We start from the raw sequence: 22037 nt of genomic DNA on the forward strand, positions 1-22037 counted from the left end.
TGGGAAGGAAGGAGGAGGTAATACACGCACACTGCCGGGGAAGTCATGCCCACAAAATGCAGCTGCTGCTCTCTAAAAGGATCTGTAGCTCTTCACACCTAAGTCAGTGCATGAAATCCATATTATTTCCATATTACTGTTCCCGTAACTAAACACCAGCTCCTTGTCCCACAGGTACCATGAGCTTCTCTCTTTGTTTCTACCATGTTTAAGCCTACAGCAATTCCAGACCCCTGGGTACTCAAAAGAAAAAACACTAACAAGCCTCTGTCTCAATAATTTACATCAGAAACCAAAACAACATTCTCAGCTTTAAACAAAAATGGCATCTGCTGGCCTATTTTATGTATTTTTTTAGAAGAACAATTCACTTACAGAGTCAGCCATAGTCAAGCTGGTTATCCTCAGCTCACTGCACCGCAGAGCAGATGAGCGGCTGCTGCTCTTGTGCCACAGGATTTGCAGCACTGACGGCCTCAGCATTTGCTTGAAGTCAATAGGACATTTCTATAAGAAACAGCCCTTCGGCAAAGTACTTCCCTCTACATCTATCCCCACCACAGTGCGATCATCTGCCAGGGATCATTTCCAAGCACACCCTTTCCCTCTCCCGGGAGAGGCCAGGTACACCAGGCATTTAGAACCAGCACTGAGAGAGCAAAAGGGCCATCCTGGGAAGCCTGGGGGCACGCATGCACTCTGCCAGGAGCCAGTGCATCCCTTGGCTTCGGGAAAGGACGGTTTGCAGGAGAGGAACCAGGGCGCAGCTGCCACAGATGCACAGCCGGCAGGGGAACCTTTGGGGCACCCAGCAGGGAAAGGTTCAACGGGCCCAAGTGACAGCAAAACAGCGGGTGCGTACGGATGTGGGCAGTTCGGCACCTCCATGGCTGACGTTTGCTGAATCATGTAACAATAAAAAAAAAAAAAGGAAAACCAGCTTTAAAATATTTTGTTAAAGAGTAAATCATGCTGGATATGGCACTGTATTAAGGTAAGACCCTTGTTCAACCAACAAGCAGCTCTAAAAAGGAGGTGCAGAGCAACACATGCACACGCAGCGTAAAATACGAGGTGCCTAGCCAGGAGAATAGGACTTTTCACCGCAAATTAAATTTGGCCTTCATTTAAGGAGAAACTGAGTGATGAACTGAAATAATCACAGCTTTGCAACAGCATTGCCCACCGGTCCCTGTTACGATGTTTTATTTTATTTATTCCCATTGCTGGGTTACAAGGAACTTGGGCTTCACAGAAGAATGTTTTATTGCTCACGCTTTCTCAGTCACAAACTCTTGTGTATACACACACACACACACACACACACACGCACAGTAAACCTTTGAGCCTTATCAAATGCTGCTTGGAGCAGCATAGCCTTGCTGAATCCTGCACTTGCAGCCCATTTAGCTCTGTCAGTGGGGATCCTCATGGCACCAATTCTGGAATATCTTTAGGAACTGTGTGAGTGGCAGACACACAGCCCACCCAAGGCAAGGACATGTTAATGGAAGCAATTTTTTCTAAAGTTATAAAAGGGGACTTGTCCAGTTCTGCATAAATGCCACCTAGAACAAAGCAGAGTCCAAAGATATGCAATTTAAAATTAATAACTAATTATTTAGCAACTAATCTGAAAGTGAAAAAATATTCTGTACTTGAGACTACAAAGTGAAAAAAAAAGACGTTACACTACTTAATAGTTGATTTTTTTTTTTAATCCTCTCTTAGAAAATAAAAAAGAAGGAAAACATTTTAAAACATTCTGAAACTTAAAACTTCTAAATTTTGAGCTAGAAATTCTTAGAAATACACATTTCTGTAAATGTTACAAGAAAACTCATGGAGTTGTATTAACTATCATATAAATCGTTCTGTTCTAGAAAATGGACCAGAGGAGACACTGGAAGCTACGGTCATGTCACACTTGGGGAAACATCTTCATGATGGCTGCAGGTGGAAGTCATGGCCTTCATTCCTCCCTAAGAAAAATAATCACAAAGATATGACAGGATGATCACTGCAGGAAAATGGACGGCTCAGAAGGTTTGCACCTACGAGAGCAAAGGCGCTGGGCAGGGCAGGCAGCCACTGCCGACAGCACTTAGGAGTGCTTATTGAAAAATTCACTTTCTCATCACGTGGACAGGCCCTGTCCCTAATGAGCACCTCATTGCCAGCATTTCGATCACATGGTAGCAAAATTAGGGCGTATTTTTGGCCATGCCACCTTGCTGGCTAGTTTAGGTCAAAGATGCAAGTAAGTCTGCAATCTCCATCCCTGCCCTTGTGGAGTGCTCCGCGCAGCCGCAGCCAAGGCTCCCTCTGCCCCATGAGTACCTGGAGGGTATTTGGTGTTCGCGTGATTGATGACTGGGTGCTGCAGGGGCGTTACGATGCCTTGGTCTGGTTTCTGGAAGGCTGAAATGAGGTTGTGCACTTTCCGAAAGAGCCTCCGGTGGACACCAGGCGCTGTCTGAGGAAACCAAAGGTGAGAGAACATGCTGGGTGCCACACACACGTATCTGTGCCAGCTCCATGGCAGGCTCCAGGTGCTGCCACAGAAGCCTTGTCCTCAGAAATGCACACACCCCCCAGGGAAGGAGCCAGCCCTTCTCTTGCACCCCCTGATGTGCCCACTTGAATGAGTCAATGAGCCGTACTGCTCTCCTCCTTCCCCTGGTGCACCACTGCCACCCTGCACTGAGTGGTTTCCAGTGGTGTGGTGATATAAGACTGTAAAGAGGTGTTATTTCTTAATCACTACAAGAGAAACCCAGAGCTTGCTGTGTTTACTGGACAAATTCCCAAGTGATCTTTCACTACTGCTGACCCTGATTTATTGCAGCCAGTGATTTAACCTCCAGCCTGGGGTTTATCAGTAAGATACTTCCAGCCTTGAAATACCAGTAAGACAATTTGGTACCTGGCACTTACCACAGAGGGGGAGTCTTTACACCACTAAATTCGGGCATGGACACAGCCTCCTTGCAAACCTTTCTCTGAGCATTCAATACTGGCTTACATGTTTATTGAGTATTCCCATCTCTCTCAACAAAACGTTACCTATTTATTAAAAGTGGGAGTTTTTCTATCTTTCGACATCAGCATCTTTTCAAACACTGTGAAAGGAAACTGTGTCTGCTCTTAATCAAAAATCCAGTGTTTCTGTTAAATCCTTCAGGATATTCTCATAATAATTCCTCCCCACCAAAGTCATGGGAGGACAAGCATAGGTCCTGCTATGGCACCCAAGGGATGCTGCTCTCACCCAGCAGCTGTGGGCAAATCCTGCTTCACTGTCACCAGCTGGTGGCTTCACACTGGTTGGGATTTTGCTAGCAGTTTTAATTTCCCGGATTAGCCCTTGAAAGTCGGGTGCAACCCAAGCTTGCTCAGAGACTAATCAGCCACAGGGAAGGAAGCAGAGACAGGAAAGCACCAGCTGCAGCTGGAGCCTGTTTTGGCCTTGGGGGCACATTTCATGAGGATAAATTGGATCCAGGCTGCTGTTTCTAACAGCTGAGGCCAGCATGGTCTCAGCAACATTTACTTAAATTTTTCCACTTGCTTAAAAGAAGGGTTGATATCATGGGGCTGTAGCTAGCATCTTTCCCTGGGCCTTCAGGACACTCACGCTGTGAAATACAGATGAGGTCTGCCTAAAATACAGTGACGGAAAGCCCAAGATCCACAAGTAGGAAGCCAGCAGAAGTCATGGGAGGAGTTGCAGCAGCTTTATACAACACCAGAAAAACCTCACTGCAGCCACTGATGTTACCTGGGGCCAAAGCAGCTTGCAGCCTCGCTCGGGGAATCATCCTGTGCAGGTGGGGATCCCTGGGGGTCCTGGCATCCTTCCTGAGACACCAGTGCTTGTCGCAGGTGTCTTGCCACACACTTGGCACGCCGGGTGTGCGACAGCCCCCACCCCATCCCAAAAACCCCCCTGCTTGGACAGTGAAAAGGGTGCTCCTGATGCCTTACAGGAACGAATGAGAGAATTCTTCTTGGGTACCAACCCGATGGGTGGGTGGCACAGGTAATTATTTACTCTGCAGCAACGTGAGTCACTTCTACTCCCAAATCCACTTCTGAGTCACCCCTGGAATCAGTCTCGTCTCTCAGAGCACTGCAACCACTTCTGTTATAATAATGGCCAAGGAATTATGCCTGTCTAGAAATTATTTAATGCTTGTAATCAGCATTCATTAACGTGCAAACAGAAAGCTAATTATGAATTAATACACAGAGTACATCCAAAGAACAAGACCTTCATAAAAGAAATACAGGTTAGCATCCCAATTCTATCAACCTAAATATTTGTCTGTATTGCAAATGGTGTTATTCTACACTTGGTTTGCCAGTTTCTCATCAGATGGGTGAAAATATATTTTATATCAAATTTTGGCTACCCTATATATATGTTTTGCACCAATGATGATTTAATCTGGAGAGAAATCAACTTTAAAACACTATCGATTGAAAATAATTTCCTTAAATATTCTGACATTAATGGTACACGGGGTAGAAGGGAACTGATTGTGCTTGTCAAATTACAAGAGCACGATACTTTTGCCATTTAAAATGATGCAAAATAATGCACTGTTGCATTATACAACAGCTGAAATGTAACGGGGAATTAATTTATGAGTTCAGGACTGTCAGAAGTGGCACCAAGGCATCTTAGTGATGGGCACACTCAAGATCAATTACCTTTGGTGAAAATCAGCCTATGCAGAAACATGAATCATTTTAATATATTTCATTAAATCAATGAGAACATCAAACAGGATGTAGAAATTTTCAGAAGAGAAAGGAGAATTACACACCTCAGCGCTCCAGGACCCAGTTTCTGTCTTGGACACTCTGTAGGTATAAACATAGCCCTGATGCCTGTGGGGGAAAAAAAAACCAACAGGTATTTATTGCTCTTTTCTACTGTCAGGTTTCACCAAAGTTACACTCGGTTATGAGGGAGTCAGTTCATCTGCTAACCCTTCCTTAATAAATTCACCCATAAAGGCTCTAGGTAGACAAAAAAACCTGAGACGCAGGCCAGAAGCAGTGCTCAGCCTACTGGGCTCTTTTTCGGATGAGCGGGATTGGTCTGGCTCAGATCGAGTTTAGCAATATTCAGCTATTCTAGGTTAAATGATGTTGCTTTCATTCCTACATTCCTACCTCAGCATTCTTTTTTTTTCATATTTTTTTTTCAGTGACCTCCTTTTACTGACACACACCAGACACACTTTCCCTGGAAAAGCAGAAGGTGTATCGTTGGCAGATAGCACTGCTGTCTTGTGATTGATTTAAATGCAGATGTTCCCAGAAGCAATAGCATGACTATAATTTATTTAAAAAGCTAGACCAATGAAAACCAGGTAAATTACTCTTTACCTTGCCCATGCAATCCTAATTCTCAAATACTGATAAATAAGACTTACAGCAGTGTGGAATCTTCCTTCTTTTTAAATATAATTTAAGTCTTCCGAGAGTAAGGAGTCATACATTATAATAACACAAGACATACTCATATCCAGAGTGAGTCTTGGTTCTCTTACGAACCCAAAGCAGTGAATGATTTACATGGTAGATTATTATACCAATATCCACAGATTTAACTCGGAAGCAGAGACAATTGATAGTAGTTCCATGGGTGCAACATTAGTTTACATGGTAAGATGAGAAAGATTGGAATTCATACCACACAGATTCACATGAATACACAGCAGGAAAAAAAAGGGACCATTCCCTATTTCAGCATCAATTCCTATTCTTAAGAAAGCAGAAAAATACTGTATTTCTTTCCAATTACACATTGTGTTATAATAGCTACTACAAAATAGCAAAAACCATCAACGACACAGATACCGTGTGATTGCAATTACTTACGCTCCGTGTCAATTCTTAAGCAAGCAGAAAAATACTGTATTTCTTTTCCAATTACACATTGTGTTATAATAGTTACTACAAAATAGCAAAAACCATCAACGACACAGATACCGTGTGATTGCAATTACTTACGCTCCGTGTCATGGCTCCTGGATAAATTCTTGTTAAAAAGTCATTAGAGCAACCTCTGCAAAGACGCGTCTGATATAATTTATCCAAGCAGGAAGTTGTTAACAGTTGTCACACTGCTCTAACTCCAGAAACTAGGAGCAAAAACGCCTGTTGTGGTTTGTGAGCTCTCCCACTCTCCACTCTCACTGTGATTCAACATGGAGGCAGAAGGCCCAGAGCTGTTCCCTCCCATCCTGAGACATTCCCTCCCCATCAGGAAAATGTCTGATGCAGCCCCATGGCCCCACCACACCTTCAGCCACCTCTTCGTGTTGACCAAGGGAACGTTTTCCCCAGAGACATGGCACCAGATGGACATGAAAAGTGGCTGCCTGTGCTCACTTCATGGAAACCTCAGGAGGAGAACTGCCACTGCTACTCCACTTCTTCCCCAGCAAGCTCAACCGCTACAATCTGTCAAGGATTTGGATGGGTCCAGAAAGAGCCCTTGGGAGGAGGTGTGAGGTACCTGTTATAGCTGCAGGAGGAGGGAACGACATGGAAGGACAACGCTGTTCTGTCCATGTCATAGCACCACGCTCACTGGTGTCTGAGGCCACAGCTCAACCCCGGTTGTTTAAAATCACATCCCTCTAAGCCACTAGATATGTTTGTGTTCAGGGACTGCAATGTCTCTCATTAGGGCCCTTAGACCATCTTGTACTATCACATCCTTTCTTAAAACCTCTGAGAGCTGGGCCTGTATTGTCAGCTTTTCATGAGCAGCTGATGTTTGCATTAATCTTTTCTATTTAGAAATCATGAAGGGCTTTCCTGCACCCACGTATGTAGCACACCAGTCAATACATGGTTACTGAAACTAGGACTTCACAGGCCATAGTGTACTGGAAAACACCAGAGAGGTCCTGGCATTTTGCCCCCTCTCTCTGAAGGGGTTATTTGACCATTTACACAGCCATTTGTTTTCAAGCCTCAAAACCAACACAATCAATATGTAAAAATCTAAAACTCACTCTCTTGCCTCTTCTTCTTAATAATACACTATGCATATTTCTCATGCTTGTTCTTGATTATCCCAAAGCATTCTGACTGCTTTAGTCTCTTCGAACTCTGGTTTTTTTCACAAATGGCCAGTTGTCTGGAAAGCTACCATCTGTTGTTTCCTTCATTATTTTCTCTACCTAAGAGGTCGTATGACTTGAAATGGTTGAGGGGCCGGGGTGCTGCCCTGGCTCTGAAATGTCTGATGGCTTTCAGCACTCTGCCAGAAGGGTTTACTAAGCTGGACAAATTGAAAAACAGAGGTCAGATAAAGTAATATTCAGGGCCAAACCAGGGTGAGGTATAGGATAGACACCTATCCTGTATTTTTCCAAAAAATCCACTGTAAAATATCTTAGTCGAGCCCAGAGAAAGCACAATGGATAGCTCAGATTAGAAACCCATGTATTACAGAAATAGGAACAAGAATTTGGCAACACGGACACTGCAAGCATAGCACGGAGAACAGTATGAGTATGACAGTGCTATCACAGCCTTGCAAGGGACAAGCGAGAGCTCTCCACTCACCTGACAAATGCACATTTTTTCCCAGAGAAGGAAAGATGGAAAGGCCTGAAGGGATTCACTGTGCTCAAGCTGAAAAAGCACACTATCATCTGTTGTGAGCTCTGAAGCCATTAGTAAACACTGCCACTACGGACACAGCCCAGGACCACCACACCTGCTTCTTCAAAGGAAATGCACAAAGAGAGGACGACACATTTTGAACAGAAGAAGGTGAACAGCTAGGTCTGCCCATCTAACTACATTCCACTGGGATCTCTGTTTCCACAAAACGAATTAAGGCTTTTCTGATAAGTACTTTCCATACAAATATGATCTTATCAAAACTTTCTGTTGAGCAGCAGGAACTTACTTCATTACCACTTCAAAGTGCTTTTTACCTTCCATGTGCAAGTGACATGATTTTGATGAGCCAAATTCTCTTTACTGCTTCACAGGCACAGCTTCCCATGAGAAAGGTTTTTATGAGTTAAACTACCCAACATTAACAGAGATCAGTGTGGACTGTAGGAAGATCAAGGTGTTTTTTCTTAAAACAAAAATTAAACACAAAAATTAAAATTGAGGTCGTATAGAACATTAGCTTCCAAAGTGCACAACACTGAACAGCAGACAAAAGCAGATGGAAAAGTGCATTTACTGGAACTTAGGTCTCAGCAGATGAGAAATTCCCCAGCTACCATGAGTGGACAGCCCAGTTTTCTACATTTTGCTCAAGTTCCTAGTGTAACAGTGTTCCTTTTTGTGGTGTGGTCACGTAGCTGAAGCCAAAACCCAAACACCATGTGGCCTGGGCATGGTGCTAGTCACACAGCTTGTTCTTTGAAGCCATTACGTGCCGAGATGCATGCCAAGTCCACCTCCCAGTGACCAGAATGCCTTGCTCTGCTGGACAAAATCAACCAGAGACAGACAAGTGTCACTGAGAGAAGGATTTCAGAGAGCACTCTTACAGTGACACGGGTGTACCAGCACATCTTGGAGGAGGACCAGCCCTCGACACCCAGGCACAGACCCAACGAAGAGCTCCCAATTGGTTCATCTGGCCCAAGGGCAGCCACAAGCCTCACTCGTGATTGAGAAGTTCCTCTTTCATGGGAGTAAAGCTCAAGGGACGGGTGCAATTGTGAATTAACAGCTTGACGAATGAGGCCCTATCAATTTTTAATCAAAGGCAAAAAATGCCAAAATACTGATGAGGGAAAGCAGAAAACGGCCACTGCTATAAGGACAATAATGGACAGCACTTACAAAAGAGTGGTTTGGTCATAACCGATAATATTTTTGTGTTGTCTCGCTTATTTTTTTTGCATCTCCATAACAAAAGTTGTGTTATACCAGCTGGGAACTGCACTAGCACAGTCTCTGTTGCTGTATCATGACTGGGAAAACTTTGTCAAAGGAAAATCTAGAAAAAGTTGCTATTACAAGAAACAGTCCACTTTATATTATAGGCTTTTTTCTTTATAGATAGAAAATTCCTCCCAAAGAGCTACAAAGGCATAATTCACAGGTGACATACTGAGATGGCATCTGCCTGTCCTCTCCACTCCTTCTTTTCAACTGTGAGCAGACTTGTTAAAGCCACGTTTGCTTTAACAGGTGAAGAATTACAGTCTTCTGCACCACTGAAATAGCCAGAGGACATTAGCCGCATGCTGCAGATTAGAATTAACCGTGACATTTCAGCTGCATGGTATATTTTAAAATAATTTCCAAATGTTTTGTATCTGAGTTGGGAAATTTTATTAAACTAATTTGTATTCATTTCTGGGTCCAAAATGGAATAAATATAAAGGAAGAAAGAGAGAGAGAAGGGGAAAAGCCATGTCAGCAATAAGTCACATCAATTTCTGTCTCTTTACACAGCTTTCTCTTCTAATGTCTTTGCACTCTCCCAATCAGTTCTTTTTTCCTGGTATACTTGCATCCTGACTTACTTTGGAATTTTACTTCACAATATTGCTGGAGAACCGGGCAGTGGTGTGGCCTACAGTGGTCCTGAGCATTATACACACCCCAGTTTCTCATAACTTTGCCACATTTCAGCCTCTCAGGCAGAAATTTTGCTGCTTCAGTGTTTGCCTCAACCTTATTTAAGGATGGAGAACACAGAAGTGCCAGAAAACGCGGCATGTTAGGCCAAACAGTACTTTTCTCATGTTAAACAAAAAAAAAGAAGACTTCCAATTTTGGGGGGTTTTTTGCCTAGTTTTTAGAGTAAGACATAACATGTGCTTGAAGAAAGGTACATCTCTTGCAGTCTCTGAGAGAAAGCAGTGGTGGCTGTCAGGGCTGCAAGAGAGGTGTTCTCTAAAGGTTGTTAGTAGTTGCAGCTGCACTGTGCCATGGGCACTCAGCAGTGTCCACAGTCTCAAGCCACGAGCAATGCATGTGTGTTGCCTGGGCTGGTTTAGCAGGGAAAAAGAACAGAAGGCAATTTAGACTGGGCGTCTTGGAGAGAAAGACCGGGACCTTGGGACACAAAGATGACTGAGGGAGCGGAGCATCTCCCTTATGAGGAGCGGTTGAGGGAGCTGGGGCTCTTCAGTTTGGCAAAGATGAGACTGAGGGGAGACCTCATTCATGTTTATAAATTTGTAAAGGGCAATGTAAGGAGGAAGGAGCCAGGCTCTGCTCTGGGATGTCCAATGCCAGGACAAGGGGCAATGGTCCCAAGCTGGAGCACAGGAGGTGCAACCTGAACTTGAGGAGAAACTTTTTCACTGTGAGGGTGCCAGAGCATGGCCCAGGCTGCCCAGAGAGGTTGTGGAGTCTCCTTCTCTGCAGACATTCAAAACCTGCCTGGCCGTGTTCCTGTGTGACCTGGTCTGGTGATCCTGCTCTGGCAGGGGTTGGACTGGATGAGCTTTCGAGGTCCCTTCCAACTCCTAATGTTCTGTGATTCTGTGAGTGGGGTGGGAAGGAAAGAAAAGGGGACTCATGTCTATGTAAGCTGGGCAAGGAAACAGCAATGAAAACTGAACCCCCGGGAAAGAATAAGACCAAATGAGTAAGGAAGGGAATATACAGAGGTGAAGCATGAGTGGGCTTGAACCGGGAGCAGTGCAAAGTGATGGAGAGGTGAAAAAGCCAGGAAAAGAAGATGGGTGGTTTGGAAGCAGAAGACTTATGAAACATTGAAACAGCCCTCAGCAATGCAAGCAAAGTCAGCAGACTGTACAGAATAACACCGGCTAGTCTCAAAATCTGTTCCCAAGCCCCTCACATTGAGAACCCAGAGCTAAAGTGTACTGCAGACCTGAGTGAGGTTCCTGTGCTACAGTTACTGTCGAGTGAAATGGAGCTAACAGCCTCCTCATCTCACAGACAGAGATAATGCCTAGAATCCACTTAATACTACAGAGATGAGTACTGCAGGAGAGATCATGGAGGCCTCAGTACTTTCAGAGTGGAGGTTCAAGGGCACACAGCAGATCACGTACTGAGCGCGAGAGGTCAGGCTGCAGCCACTTCTGCCTCACCCACAGGTGTCCGATGGAGGTTGTGGATCAGCTCCTGAATGCTACGGCAGAGGGACCAACCTCAGGCAGCGCCTCAGTGGGCAACCCTGGACTGGGAATGTGGGTGATGGCGTGGGCACTACAGCGGTTACAGGGGTGGGAGACGGCTACCACAGAGCCAAACCTCCTGAGACCAGGGGAATCCACAGCTGTGCCTGGGGGCCTGCATGTGGGCTTATCAAGGTCTCCCCTCCCCAGGGTACCCACGAGCTGCATGGCCTCCCTCATGCGACAAGAGGTGACAGTTGCCAAAAAGGATGAAACAGTCGATCTGGCCATCCACCTAAACTCCTTCATCTTTCTTTCTTTTTCCTTTTGAATTGTTATATTTCTGCTTGGTTTATTGATCATGGAAAGGCCAAAAAGTCTTGTTATTTAATGTAGGAGAAAATCCTATTTAAGCTTATAGCTCCTCACTCTGTCCTGGAATTTGCATTTTCTGGTTGACAAGCAGTCTGGATCCTGCCTTATTTAGGTTTTAGACATACAATCAAGGTACAGCAACTTAGCAATTACCACCCATCAGCTAACTCAAGCTGAAGAAGTAGCATTCATGTTGAGATGATGGGCAAGATATGAGCTCTATGTCAGCAAGAGTGAATAAAATAGTTTAAATCAGTGTTTACAGCATTTGAAAAGCCCAGCAGAGTTACTGTAGCTTAACTCACAGCAGCACTCTATACACACCCACCTGAGTTTACACTTCCATCACTGATTCCCCATCAACAATTTTTGTGACAAAGAAAATTTACCCGTGATACTGAATGTGTAACCACTATTAGCTTACCATAATGCCATGGCATTAAAAACAGATGCATTACCTTGATTTTCTTTCCTGAAATTAACAGAAGCCTAAAAGAGCAAGTCAAATCTTGTGATATGCTTCTGAACTTATGCACGGATTTCTGTGTAAGATTGCCAGCATCTTCACCACTTGAACACCCCTCACCATCACTAGAAATGCTGCTGATTTACCTAATGAGTGAGTGTGCGGCCTTTTTGAGCAGGGTTTTTGTTGGTCTGGTACAAGGTGATGCCAGCCAAAAGCAATGCCTCAAAAGAGGAATCTCTTTAAATTTGGAAATAAAATTTGAGAATTGATTCAAATCTGAGATGATAAATAGAAGGAAATTACTTTATGGTGGGCCAGTAACTAAGCTTCATGAGTTACGATGTCCTCCGGCATAGTACCGCACAAAGGTAAAGATTCATTCAGTAAGGTTATCTGGTGAAATTGCTTTCACTTCAGGCAAAGCTCACAAGAGCTGCAATAGATAATACACTGTCAATAGCCCTGGAAATGCTACTATTTCATATTTCAATGAAACATTCCTCGGTTTGTTTGAGAGTGGTTCAGCGTAGCTCATTGTCACATTTTCTGTTTCTCTCACAGCAAGGCAGGCACGGTCTGACTATAAAATCCCTGATCCTAAAATAACTGCTTCAACTAAATCCTCAAAACTCAAGCCTGCAAAACCGGGGTAGAGCTAATCTAGGTTCCTTTACCTAATGGTTGTACCCATTCTGTCATTTAGAGATTCGTTAGTGTAGCGGTTACCCACCATTCAGGCTGTCTAACTTTCTAAAATGCTTCCGAGAAAAGCCATTGCAATGCCTGAAGTCCATTAGCCACGTTATTCTCAGCAGAGATGAAGCTCACTCTGATTAGCAGGGAGCTGAAATACTCGCCTCAGTAGAATTTACGGTTGTGCTGTCGAAGAATTTTTTCGAAGCTCAGAGTAGTGTGTGATATTTGCAACAGCAACCTTGAATTGAGGGGCTCCTCCTCAGAGAGAAGCTTTCGTTCCAAATTACATTTTAAATTATGATGATGATGATGTGCAGTGTTATAATAAACCCAATTATTGTGCCATTTCTATAAAAATATTACATGGGAAACAAAAGAAACGCTAAGCTGAAGCTGGCTCGTGATTCTGTATTACACCTTCTGTACAGCTGATACATCTGCTGCACCAGAAAGTTTCGGCACGTTGCCTGAACTTGTGCACTGTGGTTATGGTGACAGAAAAAATAGCACGCGTAAAATCTGATAGGACTACAGCCTTTCCCTGCTGCCATTACGGTTGCTTCAAGAGCTCTGAGCAGCTTTCTGTTCCAGCTTGTGATTATTCTCCACAAATTGAATGCAGCACAGTACATGAATGGCTGGTTTCAAACAAATAACCTGAACATACAGTTTGACAAGTGTGTCATTTTTAGCTTACTTAAAGGTCTGAAACAACTACTAACATTCTAAGTATTTTCAAGTATATGAATTTTAAGACCCAAACTACAAACACTTTATCTTTGCCAATTCAGGCATGAGCTGCTTGTTTCTGCATGTGAGCTCATATATCTGTAAAGGAGAGTGATGCTTTTGGTACTCTCAGGCATTTTATTTATGCATTTTTCAAGTACAGTTTAAGAGGCTGTGTCTCAAACCAGCCACCGTTGCTGTGTCCTGTGTCCCCCCTTGACTTCATTAGGAGCAGCATGCACAGAGGATTTCTGAGGGTGCAAAAATGTCAAATGGGGTATTGAGCAAAGAGGAAACCAGATCAGTAAAGCTCCCTGGAACAATCAGGTTTGGGTACTAAAACCGTGGCTTACTGCTTGTAGTGTCCTACATGTTTACAAGTAAAACATACATTTTTTTCAAATATATGCGTTTCTTTTCGCCCAGTTTTCAGGAACAGCAAAAATCCTCTTGCTTTTCAAGGCAACCCTAAAAAATTTCCAATAAAAGATTGTGCTCCTCTGTTGACACATTCAAAACATGACGGACAGCATCCTTAAAGTATATATTATCAATTTAATAATGGTATTCATACAATGAAGATCCTGCGAGCACCTGGTATTAAAAAACTTTGCCAAAATCTGCAGGCAGTGCCTCTGTTCATGAGAGCCCCAGGGGATGCTGCTGCAAATCAAAACCTTTCTACCCCTCCATGCATAGTTTAATTGTGGCCTTAAGATATTTATGAAAGTAGATTCTTTGAGCTTTGCCACAGCCACACCAAAAAAAACATCCTCTCTTTGAAGGCTTGTGGGCTTGCCATGTACACACCGTGACTTTGGACAGCAGAAAGCAGCGTGCAAGGAAGATGAAGCAATACTTCAGGAGAAACAGAGGAGAGAGAGCAGAGCTTTCTAGCTCAAACAACAGGGGGCCCGCCTGCCGCAGTTACCCATCTCTGTAGGTCAGGTTTTATGCTACTACCTGTCTCTTTTATGCTTGCCCTGTAAAATCAGTGTCAGTCACAAGGGATTCGTGAAGTCTTTGACTCTTCTCCTTTTTAAAGGTCAGAGCTCCACTTTTTAATTGGAAAAGCAAAAGGCGAATGAGCGTGAGCGTGAACACTGCTGCCCTTATTACGTGCCTTAGAAGGCTCAAAGACTGCCAAAATGCGTTAGGGCTTTTGGGGGGGTGCTGATGAAGGGGTTGAGGATGGCATTACAAACTCAGGCAGTTTCTTGGGGAAAGGAGTGAGCCTAAACAGGATTTACCATTTACTGGAGCTGGAAGGGCAGAGCAGCCACCTACGCGAGTTCAAGCTGATGACAGTATTGTAATTCCAAATATTTGTTTAATGACTTTTAAAATAAATGTATCGTTTCTTTTCATCACAACTGTGCCTTTTTAATTTTGACAACTCCCTTCTTCCCCCACAGTCAAATAATAAAAAGAATCTTAAGTCTTTGGTCTGGGGAGCTGGAAGGTCTTAGGTTTGTTTTACTTCTCCAGGAAAAAGCAAGGAAAGGGGAAAGAAGACAGATTGAACATGTTTCAGTTCTGAAAAACTGGACCATTTTTCTCTTTTTCTAAAAGCAATAGAAACATCACAGGCAGTGTGAAACAGTTTCATTTCTGTTAGAAGTTTTCATTGGAAAGATGTAAAATTTTTTGTGATACGCATTGCGATGTATCTAGGGGCTGACCAGCTTTGCTTTTCGTGATTCAAGGATCACTCCAGTACTTCCAGTACTTACCCAATCTTGATATATCTGGGTATTCCTAGGGTGATCTTCAGCATGAATCGTGAAGCAAAATGTAGATTTCTGAATAACTTTGCTATTGCTAATAATTTCCATTGTTTATTTAGAAGGAAATATTAAAAACCAGAGAAATACTCTTTCTTTTATTTTCTTTTTTTCTTGAACAGTGAATACAGCAACTGCAAGTTTCCCACTTAGGTTTTACCAAAGCTCTCAGGCACACACACTCTTGCCACCTCTTTCATCTCTGTGCTTGATGGCCCAACTGGCATTCGGGGAGGGGGGGTCCATTGGTTTATTTTGCCAAAGCCAGGCATAGCATCCTCCATTGAATACATATCTACGTCCCTCATGCCTTCCCTGCTTGCTTCTCCACTAAAGTGCTCTGCTTTGGTAAACTTTTGCCTGTTAAAGCACTTCTCTAGTTTATGGCCCACATTTCTTTAAACTGTCATTGTTATCTTCAGTGTGAGACCATTGCCTGGTATCTTTATGATAACTGTCTCCAAAGTTATTGTGTAATATGTTGTTTACTGTATCTGCTATTTCTTCTATAACACTCTGAATTGAAATATTAAGAAGTATTGGAACCAAGGCTTAGCTCTAGCATTTTTCAGCCACCTATATTGGATCACACTCATGAAAACGTTTTTCATTTAATTTTTTATCTGGATTCATCCAAGATTCTATTGAAAACTTTCCTTATAAAAAAAATTTGAGGATCTATATTCTATAAGAAGCCTGCATAGCATTAATCAGTAATATTTTTTGCTTTTACTCCTTTGCTTATCATATATATGTTTGAATGTAACATAGCATGAAGGCATGAGTGGCCCATAATTTCCAGAAACAATTAGGTAGGCTGCTGTTTTTTATTGAAGTCGCTTTTCCTCCAAAGAGTGCAGAGCTTCATAGTGAGCAGTCCTTTCTGTTCTTCCTATTTTCATCTTATATTTTTTATTTCATTCATGAAATCTCTTCCGAAGGACGTAAATTACCACTAATACAGCAAAAACTCCCAACTGATTGTGTGCAGATGAAAGACCTTGTTACATACCTACACCCTGATTTAGACTAATGGTGGACTAATTTTAGGATCCTCTCTTTTATTCAGCATTGTAACTTTCTGCCTGACCCTTTCTATAGTGCCTTAGTGTTTCACCTGCACTGAATGACTTCTTAGTGTAAAGGAGATATATCATCATTTCCTTTGATGGTTATTTTAAAAAGATTCTGCTTTTATTGCCTATTTCCATCACAGGAATCACAGCACTCCTTACCTCTTGCTATGTCTATTCCATTTTCATTTAACTCAAGACGCTTCATATTTCTCATTTTTCAGCTAGCTGTTAAGGTATTTTTTAGGAGTAGCACCTATCTTGGTTCACCTTCTGATTTCATGAGAGAAGAAAGAATACATCTTCTGCCACAAAGATCTTCCCTGAAAAGAAGGTCGTGTATTTCTGGATTGCCCATAACCTTCTTGCATGCCTCCATTTCCTGGTCTACCTCAGGGGAATAATAATGTTCACCCATGGCTTAATTACATATAGTTGGAAAGGTATTCAAGACATCTGAGGAAAGCCTGACTTAGTACTCTTTCCTCTTCTGTTTTTTCTTTTGCCAGGTACCTAAGTGACCCCTCTATTAGCCCACTTCTTGCTGGCCCTAAAACAGTTTTCTCTTGTATTCCTTCTCCTGCTGAAGCATTAGTGTCTGTTCAGCCTTGGTAGACACACCAGCCATCAGTATTTCATGTACTTTACAGGTAGTTTACTCCAAGCCCAATGGCTTGTGGGACACACAGCCTGATGGAGCGTATCCCAAAGCAAAGGCACATTCTGGATGACAGCAATCCACACTACCTTCCCAATGACAGAAGACACTGAGGATGTTGCTAAGCTCACCCGTGAGCACATTACCAAAGCAGAAGACAGCAGACAGAAAGCAAGAGGATTATCCAGCACGAAGAAGCCACGCACACCACCCCTAGCCAAGTTGCCTGGCTCTTCTCCATGGCACCTCTCTCGTCCTTTCTACATGCTCCAGGCCTGCTTTCTGCTTTTGTTTTATGCCCATAGGATGTGTGGGCTCTATAAGGCAAAATCTGCTCCTCTTTGCTCTCTAAAGGATCCCACACCCCTTATGCACCCTTCTGCCTTAGTCAAGGGGAAGGAGACAAAAGTGTCACATACGACTGCAAATGGTAATATTAGACCATATTTTTGTCACTGTTATGTTGGAACATCCCACAATCTGAATGTGAGAGTTGGAAATCAACCACCACCTGCCCCAGGCCTTCCCAGAACCCCACTCCCAGACCTGCTGCCCTCAGCTGCCCCATGCCCCAGCGGTGGCTGCGCGAGGCCGGCCGCACTCACAGCACACAGAGGCAGTAGACTCCTGGGATGCTCTCGCTGTCCCGCAGCAGGTAGCTGCCATCGGTGCCCGCTGCCAGCAGCAGCTTCTCCCCAGCCTCGCGGGTGATGGCCCCATGGTAGATGGGCAGCGCATCCATGGTGGGGCCGTCTCTTGCCACGGCCAGGCAGGCGGCTGTCCCCGTGCGCGGCGCTGCCTCCGAATGCTCCTCAGCCGTGCGCTCCCTTCAGTATCTCCATCTTGGTGGCAGATGTAAACAGGATGTGTTCACACCTCTGAAGCCTCCGCAGAGCCTGAGACAGTGCTGAGGGAAGAGTGAGGAACGAGTACAGGTTTTTTGGTGGTGGTTTTTTTTTTTCCTTTGCCCCTTTTTGTTTTCCTTTTTCGCAGGCTGCAACATCCTCGCAGCATCACAGCTCACACACAGAGGTGTCATTTCACAGCCCACCCTCGCCCATGCAGCCCCAGCTCAGCAAGGACATGACATGATGAAGTGCACGATGGCTGCAGGGCCGATGGCCGCCCTGGGTCGGGGCAGGGAGGCCAGGACTGTGGCACCACTGTCAGCAGCTGATGCCGGGCGCCTGTCTTCTCTGACATTAACCCAAGGAGGGACAAAGAGGGGTGAAGCAGGGCCCTAAAGGCCCTCTGCAAAGCAGGGATTATTTTTTAACCTCTTATCCTTAAGACTGCCGGGGTGAGAAACTAGAGGAAGCCAGCTGACCTCTCTGTTCTCACCCCGGCAGGCAATTCGCCTCAGGCCACAAGTACCAAGTATGACCTCTGCTCTACGGTGGCTGCTCCTGAGCCCGCAAATGCTAGCGCCTGGTTAATTTACCTGATGAGTGGTTATTTTCATAGGCTTGGTGGTGTTTAATTGCTATTGATGTAAGGGGTGCTCTTTAGTTCTGCCTGGAGACAGGCAACAGCCTCGGCATAGGCAAGGAGGACCCTCACATCCTTCCTGATGCCACCAGTGCCACTGTCACCTTTGTGTGGTGCACGAGTGGGCAGCCAAAATCCAGAGATATGTCTGAAAATGGCTTTTCTTCCACCTGGTTTGGTCACAGACATTTCCTCAGCACACTTATCACTCAAAAGCTGCCATATGCACATACTTGCAAATGGGTCTGCTTGAAAAAAAGCTGAAAATACGCTTTTATACTCCCATAAATATTTCCACCTGCTGAAAACCCGTGCGTGTTTCCGGGTGCTGAGCAGCACTGTATGGCAGTAACAAGGCAGTGCTACCCCTGCAACCATGGCCAGCAGGCTGGCCCCTTTGGGCTGCAGCGAGCTCAGGGCTGATTTCAACCCTGATATGAGGCTGCTGAGTTCCCCTGATGAGCCACGGTCTCATACCGGGGTGTCTGAGTAATATCTCACTAAAATATTGTGATACGTACGGTTCGTGCTTCTGATGGATTCATTTTAAATTGAGTTTGCTAGCAGGACAGGGCAGAATGAAATCATCTCACCCAGGTGTTCACAGAATGAGATGTCCCATTTGAAGTTAAGGATGGGTGAAAAAATAGCTCTCTAGATACACACATTTCAGGAACAAAAATTAATTTGAAAAATACCAAAAATAAGGGCCGCTCTTTTTAATTTTCAGTCAATCAGAATGTTTTCTCTCTATTGTTTCACAGCGTGTGTCTTTCAGTTCTGACCTTTGATAGCTTTAGCTGTTACCTTCAAGGGGTGGGCATTTCTGACCAGCAAGGCACAGGATAGTCACACATCGGGTACCGCACCAAAGTCACTGACAGCAAAGCTGCAGTTTTCAGAGGGACGCAAGCTGCCTCTCCATCCAGCACCTGAGGGACTGAGAAAGCTGTAGAAAACCTCAGCTGAAGAGGGACCAAAAACTTCCACCACTGTGTTTATGGCTTTTGTGTCTTGTTATGTAGGTGTTCATTACCCTGTTTACGTGAACCTGGGGACTCAGCTATCCTGCTCATTTTTTCAAACCAGTTGTTAAAGTATTTGTACAAACAGGTAGAGCTGCTGCCTGCTACAAATGTGATTAATGTGGATGGTGACAAGGTGTAAGCAAAGCACTGTTCCCTCATAAAGCTGCTGCCTATTTCTTCTCCTGTTCCAAACTACCTGTACTCTTGAGAGCTTCATCTAACCTTCCCATTTCTTAACCTAGTCTCAATATTAATAGTTGATTTCAGAAAAAGTTTGTGCATAGTTAGCTGCTGGAGAGGAAAAACAACCAGAGTCATCCAATTCTGCAGATCTCATTGCCCCATTCATCAGATTTCAACTAAAGCATAGGTAGAAACTCATAAAACTTTTAATTATGAGATGCTCTCTTAATAAGGGAGTCACCACATTACCAGGGCAGCCTGCACACTCCCGGTGATTTGATGAAGCAGTGTCTATTACTGTAAAAGAGCTGTAAACACTCAAGTAAGAGCTGTAAACACTCAAGTTTGCTTTTGTCAGTAAGGAACCCATAAAACTCCAGCTACTGAAGCCCAAAGCCCGGACTTCCATCCCTTTATGGTCACAGTGTCTAGGCGATACACAGCTTTTCTGAGGTAATGGAAATGATGAATTTTGGAACAAGGGATACTAAGCATGCATTGAGACACCAAGCAGGATAAACCAGACCAAAGGACATAGATGCTTCCTGGGCTGAGAAGAGAGAAACCATGACACTGCTAGCACAGCTCTGCACCACACCACCAAGGCTAGAAAAATCCCCTCTTCTCCCAGACAAGCCACCGTCACTGCAGCTTTGCACTGTTGGCACCCCCTCAGGCTCCCACTGACTGCTCCATTTTTTATCCATTTAATCTTATGCATCTAAAGCGCTGTTTGCCATCCTCTTTTGTACTGCTGCATATACACAGTGGGGCTGAGAAGGCAAACTGCAAACTAGAGCGGCAGGCTCGGGGGAGTAGGAGAAACAACAGAGAACCAAGCCTCAAAGGGGTGCTGCTCCCATTTGGACTCAGTCCCCACTGCTTTCCACTGAAAATGGTGATTTCTTAAAGCACATCAAGCCTTGCCCTGTAGGATGTTGGATGCTTCTGTTGCTTTGTTTGGAGAGTGTTCAGCATATTCTGGATACCACAGTTTTGTGCCTTCCCTAAATCGGTCCAGCTAGCAGTCCCTGCAGTACACTATAAGAAATTTATCTAAAAAATACATGAAGGAAAGGGAGCACTTAAAAGTGCTCTGAAATATTTGGACATGGAAAACAGGCTTAGAAAGACAGGCCTGCATAGACCTCTTGGGTCATCAAGTCTACTTCTCCGCTATCTTAGCCAAACACATCATAGAATCCCTTTCAGAAACTCATTATACTCTGTCTTAAAAGTAGCGTGGAGTTTTTTGTTGTTGTTGTTTCCACTGTTCTCACTAGAAAGCAATTGCAGAACATTGCTATTCTGTTGTTTGGAAACCTGCTTCCAATTTCCATCCTAAATATATTCATGACCAATTTATACTCATTTGTTCTCGTGCCAATGTTGTCCTTTAGTCTAAATGGATGTTTTTTCTTCCTGGAGCTTATGCTCATGCGATATTTATAGTGGCCTCCCTCAGCCTTATTTTGCCAAACTCCTCTCGCACTTAAAGCTCTCCCTTACCATTGTCACTCTAATAGTCTTTTTCAGTAGCTTCCCAAAAGTGAAGTGAGCCATTTGTGAACAGTATGCACTACCCTGACTGATTTCTCATATGTGCCTCATACACCGTTACCAGCATTGCGTTACCCTGGTGAAAACATCCTGCTCTGTATGTTCTGTGTCTTTCCCCTCCTTATTCTTAACCGTGAGCATGCAGGCATAGTAGAAACCTGGTTAACAAGATCAGATGTATGAACTCGCACTCAAACCCTTCTGAATTTCATCCTATTTATCCTGTCCTGGTCTTCAAGGTCACTCAGTTCTTCCCAAATGAGTTCTATTCATCTCTGCAGTGACAGTACCGCCCTCCCTTATGCCATTGGTAAATTCCATTAGCACACACTTATTTTTTATGCCATCATCATTAATAAAAAACATTAAATACTAACAGGCCCAAGACAGATGCTTGGGAAGCTCTATACCTGCCCTCAGTACTGATCTTCTCCTACTACTACTTACTTTCTTGTTCACTTTTCAGTTTCTGTGCTAATCCCCCATCTTCGCTAATAATTTCCTACACGGCACTGTACCGAATGTTGTACTTAAGTTTAGATAATTGGCTCTAAGCACTTCCTTTGTCTAGAAAAATCAATTGTGATGGTATTTCAGGCATCGGAACTTGTAGAAGTACCTGAGAAGTGGAGGTAGGGGAGACAAAATGAGATTATCTCAAGTTTTTTGAACACCTGCAACAATTTGGGCTGATTTTCATTTTCAGATGAGCTGCTTCATTCATCCCTAGCAATGACATTTTTATACACTGTTGAATTTTATAACAATTCTGAATATTACAACGCTAATGGAAGAGCATAATTAAAATTTTCAGATACTGTTATGTTACTGAAAATAAGAATGACCTTCGGGACCTTTATGAAATCAATGCTACTGCAGAACTGTTATA

At 43.8% G+C, this 22037-nt stretch overlaps 1 protein-coding gene across 1 annotated transcript; it reads right to left on the reverse strand.

Annotated features, from left to right (window-relative positions):
* Nucleotides 1-1941: 1941 nt before the first annotated feature.
* SH2D1A (SH2 domain containing 1A) lies at nucleotides 1942-17631 on the reverse strand. Its single transcript, XM_010187229.1, has 4 exons — nucleotides 17495-17631; nucleotides 4833-4896; nucleotides 2341-2476; nucleotides 1942-1982 (listed from the first exon to the last, which is right to left on the reverse strand). The coding sequence occupies exons 1-4, from the start codon at nucleotides 17629-17631 to the stop codon at nucleotides 1942-1944; spliced, it is 378 nt and encodes a 125-aa protein (XP_010185531.1).
* Between the last annotated feature and the right edge of the window lie 4406 nt (nucleotides 17632-22037).

This window comes from Mesitornis unicolor, unplaced genomic scaffold, assembly GCF_000695765.1.
Source record: "Mesitornis unicolor isolate BGI_N332 unplaced genomic scaffold, ASM69576v1 scaffold146, whole genome shotgun sequence".
Classification (NCBI taxonomy): domain Eukaryota; kingdom Metazoa; phylum Chordata; class Aves; order Mesitornithiformes; family Mesitornithidae; genus Mesitornis; species Mesitornis unicolor.

What these genes read in the sequence shown, in the direction of transcription:
- SH2D1A (XM_010187229.1), bottom strand. Translation starts at nt 17,631, where the DNA reads ATGGATGCGCTGCCCATCTACCATGGGGCCATCACCCGCGAGGCTGGG. An exon ending in CTGGGTCCTGGAGCGCTGAG is followed by an intron (nt 2,477 to 4,832) that starts GTGTGTAATTCT and finishes TGGTTTCCTCAG; the next exon opens with ACAGCGCCTGGTGTCCACCG. An exon ending in GAACACCAAATACCCTCCAG is followed by an intron (nt 1,983 to 2,340) that starts GTACTCATGGGG and finishes TATTTTTCTTAG; the next exon opens with GGAGGAATGAAGGCCATGAC.